The sequence below is a fragment of the Myotis davidii genome, unplaced genomic scaffold (genome assembly GCF_000327345.1).
Source record: "Myotis davidii unplaced genomic scaffold, ASM32734v1 scaffold156, whole genome shotgun sequence".
NCBI classification, from domain to species: Eukaryota; Metazoa; Chordata; class Mammalia; order Chiroptera; family Vespertilionidae; genus Myotis; species Myotis davidii.
The window spans coordinates 34012-40628 of NW_006288633.1; the positions used below are offsets into that span (position 1 = coordinate 34012).

General features: G+C 43.0%; 1 protein-coding gene across 1 annotated transcript in view; it reads left to right on the forward strand.

Moving 5' to 3' along the window:
• The first annotated feature begins 363 nt into the window (after positions 1–363).
• Positions 364–6617, forward strand: part of CCBL2 (cysteine conjugate-beta lyase 2) — a 78225-nt gene continuing 71971 nt past the window's right edge. The window contains exons 1-2 of the mRNA XM_006760792.2: positions 364–773; positions 5898–5997. Of these exons, the coding sequence (XP_006760855.1) occupies positions 5899–5997 (99 nt within the window). The 5' untranslated portion in view covers positions 364–773; position 5898. The remainder of the gene's footprint in view (positions 774–5897; positions 5998–6617) is intronic.

The window sequence follows — 6617 nt, forward strand, 5'->3', positions numbered from 1 at the left end:
ATTTCAGAGAGGAATGGAAAGGGAGAGAGAGACAGAAACATCAGTGATGAGAAGGAAGAGTCATTGATCAGCTGCCTCCTGCACGCCCCACACTGGGGATCGCAACCGCAGCTGAGGCATGTGCTGGGACCGGGAATAGCACCAGCAACTTTTTGGTGTAGAGGACGATGCCCAACCCAGCCACCTTCATCATTATTCTAACTACAGCCTTCCCCTCGCCTAAACCCTGTGGCCTCACAGTTTGCCCTTCCTTCCAAACTAATCCGCGTTCTATGCCCGCCCCAACCCAATCTGTCACACACATCCAATCAGAGGACTGGGTGGAAATTTCATACCCAATCCCCGGCCGTATGGAAGTCCCGCCCCACCCCACCCCTTTACCTCGACTCGCCTCAATCCCGCAGAACTAAGCAGGCCCCCACCTCCACCCGCCCAGTCCAGTCCCTGACCCGGCAGTCTTCAGAGCCAATCGCGCCCTGAGTCCCGACCCCATAGGGCCTATGGGGCTATCCCGGGCCACATCCAGATGCGCCTTGGAGGTCTAGCCCCCGTGCTCCCTCCGGCTCTGCACTTGCCCCCGCCTCCCTGCCCATTCCCGTCCAGTGTCGTCCAGTCCGGGATCCCGGCCGCCCTTCAGCCAATCCGCACTCCGACTCCATTCCCTCGGGTAGGTCCCCGCCCAGGTTTCGCCCCCGCCTCCGAATCTCACCCAGCAGGCCCTCTGAGCCCAGGCGGGACTCGAGCCCAGGTGGCAGGGTCGTACCGCGAAGGAGGTAAGTGGGTCGCGAGGGGAGCACCTGGGTACGGAGTGAAGCTTGCGGTCGGGGCAGGCGGAGGGGTGGGAAGCGGGGCCGGGTCGGAGGGCGCTGCGCGCCTCGCGGGGCTGGGAGGGAGGAAGAGCCGGTCTGGATTTCCTTGAAGACTCGGACTCGCCCTCCTGAGCCCGCAGACCTCGGGGAGGCTGCAGACGGTCCGCGCTGGATTTAACAGTTTCCTTTGGAGAGGGAATGACGCCGAGGTGGCTGGCCTTCTAGGGTGGGAGGGACCCTTGATCCCCAATCATCGATTGCCCTTTGTTTTCTTGGTGTTGCAGTTTGGATATTTTGAAAACAGCGTGGCAAGAGTAACACGGACTTATCCATAACCGGATTTTTTTTTTTTAAAGAAAACAAAGGCAGTTAACCTGCCATGTAAGTGAACTTAAAGTTTGTGGTTAAAAGAGACAGGCCAATCTGTTGCTTTTGCAATCCGAGCAGCTCAAGAAGGGGGAGCCCCACACCCAGTACAGAAACCATTGCTCCACCTCCGGACACCTGGGCTTCCCCAGGCAAGAATTGGGGCTGCTTGCGCAGGTCCACCCCAGGCACCACTGGTGCAGGTGCATCATTAGAAAGTGTTCTCTCACCGTGTGCTAAAACTTCATTCCCGCTACTTCACACCAGTCAACTTACTTCTTTCCCCTGGAGAAATGTATAATTACACGAACCCCATTTCCACAGAACAGCTTTTCAGCAATTTCACGGTCACGTCTCCTTAAGCACTGTGCCACCTAAATATAGCTAATTTTTTCCACTCATTTTCCAATGCCATGACTTTGAGGCTTGTTGTTCCCACTGTAAACCAGTCAGTACCTCGTTCACCTCCTAGATGCCCTCTGCTGTGTCACCGCCCCTTATAAGCGTCTGGAAGTGGACTGACAGGTAGAGCATGAAGTGCAGATGATCTTTCCTTTGGTCAGACTCTGACTAGTAGCACTAGCCCTTTTTCGCAGTCTCTCACATTAAACCTTCTTTGCGCTTTCAATTAACCTGAATGTTCTGGAGTTTGTCAAATGAACTAAACCTCTTCCTACCTCTCTCCCCCTATACAGAGTGGTGGTAAGTGATCATTTGGATCTAAGTGCAGAGCTTCAGTCTTCACAATTCATTCTGACTACCTTGCTTACATTTTAGCTCTGGATTGTACCCCCCAACAATTCGCCCGCCTTCTCAGCTTCAGGTCACCCTCAAATCTGCCATGCATGCTTTCTGCATCCTCATTGTGAGCAATCTACTCCAGTGATAATAAATAGTTTAATTTTCTATTGGTCATGCATATGAATGTGCCATAATCAGATTTCCTAGATCACCCTGATTCACAGTTCCCTGTTTTGTTTTTTGTTTTGTTTTGGGTTGCCCCCCGCCCCCCCCCCGCCCAGAACATTGTTCTAAAGGAGAATCTAGAAAAATAGAGTGAAGATATTGTTTAGAATTCAAAGCCATATGGCTTTTGATTTTTCTCTCACTTTTCAATGATATCCAATCTTATTTGTTTGTTTGTTTGTTTACCTTATTTCTGAATATACATTTGGAATGTTAATTACATTAGAAAAGGGCTGCTTACAATGTGTTTATTTAAAATGCAGGGGAAAAATCGCTTTAAAGGTTCTGAATCAGTACCTGTCAGTCTGCTTAGGTTTCTCTGGAAGCATTTTTTCATCGATTGCCCATTGCCCTCACAATTCCTTCCACAATGAGACAACCTCGTGAGAAGGAAAGAGAGCCCAGGTCTGGATATTGAGGAATTCTGTCATTTAATGACAGGTTAGGGAGAGGTAGGAGGAAAACGAGGGATTGTCATATATCAAAAGCCAAGGTGTTTCCAGGAGGAGACTGGCTTGACCAGCAGTATCTAAAGCTACAGAGAGCTCAAGGAAAGTGAGGCTCACTGAATGTCCACTGGGTTTCACAATATGGAGTCAAAATTGACCTGAGCAAGAGCTGTCTCTACAGTGTAAAGGGTACAAAAGGCACACCTATCCTCCTACTGAGGAGTATAGATTGAGGAAAGGGGACAGCCGATAAAATATCCTTTTTTAAGTTTTGCTTTTGAGATCACCCTTCTTGCCTCTGCTGTTTTTCAAGTGCCTTTAGCTCCAAATAATCGTATGCTTAGCGGTATATTTTGGGCTGGTATATTCTGCCATTCTTCATCTATAAAATGTAGCGAAATGCTGGAGAAAGTTGATGTTCAATTTGAGATTAATAACCACAAGCTTGTGGTGAAACCAGTCCTATCCTGTGTGACTTTCTCCAGCAGCCCACAGCTTCATGGGCCATAGGTAAAGCAGACACTGCAGTTGAGTTCACCCAGGGCTAGTATTTTACAGACGGGGGGTAGGACATTGTCAAGAACATCACTGAAATGGTGAAACTGGCATCTAAATTGGAGGGGGGTGGGGAAGAAAGGCAAGAGCTGATTGGGCAAAGGAAAGGCAGCCTCCTAGAGATCTTGATAATACTGAAGAAGAAGAATAGTTGGGATAATTAAGAAAATTAAAAAGATAGGTGGTTTATAGTCAAAGAGCAGAATTCTTCAATTATTTGGGATTAGACCAGGTTGAGGTAATGGCAAAGTGCAGGGTATGACTGTAGGAGAGACTGACTAAGGTGGAATGAAGGAGAAGAGCAATGAACATGGGAATATCAGTTGGAGGATGGGTCATCTTTGAAGACATTGAAATTACCTGGGTGATCTCAGGTCTTAGACTTGAGAAGAAAACTGTATGCTCAGTGACAAAATCCTTAATGACCGACTGGGAGGCAACAGCAATTCAGGAGATAACATCAGGAAGCACATGAGGGGAGTTACTGTCTAGCAGTGATAAAATGGGTGGAAAGAAAAAGGTAGGGGGAACATATAAGAACAAAAGCCAACCCTGAGGAACATAGAAGTGGTACCTTTGGGGAAAACAAGATTTGAGTTAAAGCAAAGGAGGTGCAGGGAACACTCTGAGAACACAAAGATATAATGCAATTGAATGATTATGATGCAGCTATTCCAAAAGATACAGCGGGAGGTTTGGCAAGTGGAAGAGAAATGAAGAGCTCGATCATTTGCCAGGGCAGTACATTTCACTGTGGAGGTAATGTGCTGTCAAAGACAGACCGAGGAGAAGGTGTGGGACTTAGGCCTTGGGATTTCCAGATGAAACAGGTGGATTTAGTGGCAACTCCCTTAGGAGAACAGGTGCTGAGGCCTGGTGACCAGAGGGCATGGCTCACCCAACCTGAGATGAAGTCTCCTAAGAGATACAGTCTCATGTATGGCCAGCCAGTGACTTCAGTGCCTTGTGAGATTACCTTCAAACCCAGGATTCATTTATTCATCTGTTTTGAAATACGGGGATATTGAGGCTCAACAAGAGTCAGTGACTTGTCTGAAGATAGAAAGCTCTTTTTATAAAAATATCAAGAGTAAGGATTAGAATCCAGGTATCCTGATTCCTAGTCCTGTTTTCTCCTGTTTTATCTCAAGAAGGTAGAAGAGGTTTGTTTCATTTGTCTACTTGCAAGAAAGCATTTTGCTTAACACCAGAAGAAATTAGGCTGAATTTAAATAGATGTTTATTTGCTGAAAAAAATTGTTCTAAATCAAATAATTCCATGACAATGAATGAAGACTGCTCAGTAGAGTTCCTATTATTTGGTAATTTTCCTTAAAACTACCCCTACTGCCTAACTCAGTTAATGTTTTATTCCTGAACTGAACAATTAGTGACATAAGAATAGGCATGTCTTGATTTAAGAAAACTTGGCCTTGGACTTGAAAGACATAAAACATAAGGAATAATTTGTTGCTTTATGAAAGGAATCAATATTTTATAACAGACTTATACATAATCCACTTAAATCATTAATTTATAATGTGATTTATGTATTCATTCAGTCATTTAATACTTTTATTTATTGAATTCCTACTCTATGCCAGAGAATACAGTGGTGAATTAAATATACCTGCTCATGGAGTTTGTTTTAAATTTGCTTGTGAATAAGTGAGTGGCCAGCCACACAAACAAACAAACAAAAAGTGCTTTGCTGAGAATTTAAATAGGCTGATGTGATATAGAGTGGCTAAGAGGCTATTATTTAAGCTGCGATTTTAATCACATGCTCAGGACTTTATATTTCACTTTTTAAGAAACATCCAATGATATATCATTTTTTACATAGAAAGCTTTCTGTAGCCTTAACATTTGGTAACAGAGATTCATAGCTAGCTTCAGTGGGCCCTTTGAGTTTTTAGAATCCGCCTCTTTTTAAAAGTTTGATCAGAAATGGAGGAAATGCCATCCCCTAATACAAAATTCGCAAGGCAAAATCTCATGAGTGTCTGTTTGCCTGCGTGTGGCAGTATAACAACAGAACTTCAGATTGCTTTCCTCTCCCTACCCATGATGGGTAATGATTTCCTTACAGGTAGAGAAGTAACTCAAAATGCATGCCAGGTATGTAACGAACCTATTGAAATGACTTGCTAGTTATAGAATTGTTGAATGAAATACCATCTGAGAAAATAACCTAAGATTCATTCTTATATTTATATTTACCAGGGACTGGTATAATTCTTTTCAAGCAACTTTCTAAATAACTTTCTAAAGTTTTTAAAAATTTTACTGTTATAGATTGTGCTTTTGCTAGTGACTGTTATCTAGACAATTATGAATAGTTTTTAGACTGAGACATTCTCTATTTTAACTACTAGTAATGGAGCTTTTACTTAATGCGAAAAGACCTGTGGGTGCCTGTGGGTGCCTACTTAATGCTTTTACTAAATGCTCTTCACTAACTTAGAGCCTTATTTTTTGAATTCACAATATCAAAAAATTGCTTTAAGAATGGAATCAATGCATAAATTTATAAAAGAGGGTTTTATTAGAAATGATTGTAGTGATTAGAGATTTATCATAGAGAAGAAAAAAACTATCAAAACGTTTTATATTTTTTTTTAAAAAAACTATCAAAACGTTTTATATATATTTGATATGAGCTACGGTCTGTCAGCAAGCTATAACTGTCTGATAGCAATGCAAGTGTCATATATTCACTCCCTTTAAAACTTTTTCTTTCATCCTGCAGCATGTTTTTGGCCCAGAGGAGTCTCTGCTCCCTTGGCAGTAGAGCTAAATTCCTGAAGACGATTTACTCTTCAAAAATCTCCAGACTCTCCACTTCTGCTGTAGGTATTGCTTACAGATAAATTATTGTACATATTCCATGATGTCAAAAAAGTTCACCTTTTCAGATTTTTTTTTTGAAACAGACATTCTCTGAGTTACTGCTTGCCTTTCTATGTATCAGGCATAGTATTGGACCTTGTGGATTCATGATCTCATTTTATCTTTACAGAACTCTTCAAGTTATGAATTGTTACATTCCTATGTTAGAAATGAAAAAGTGGAGGCTTAGAGAGGTTTAGTAACTTGTTGAAGGTCACACAGCTTGTAAGTGTCATAACCAAGATACCATACTCACCCTTGTCTAGCTCTCAAACTCTAAAGGGGAGTTCGTTTTAAATGAATGAAGGGGGGGCTCTGTATACTCAAGAAAGGATGTTATAGTGACGATAAGAACAGGCCTTATGACTTCAAGATTACAGGAAGTATGGCAGATTGAGGACCAGGTTATATGACGTCATGGAAAGGAAACAGATCTTTTTGTTACTACCATGACCGTCATAACCGAGGGTAGATAACTGTGCCAGTTTCTTCAACAAGTCAGTAGCATGAGAAAAGGGGGTGTTTCGGAAGGACTGCTGTGAGATGAACAGAGGCTTAAAAACCACAACCACCAAAACAA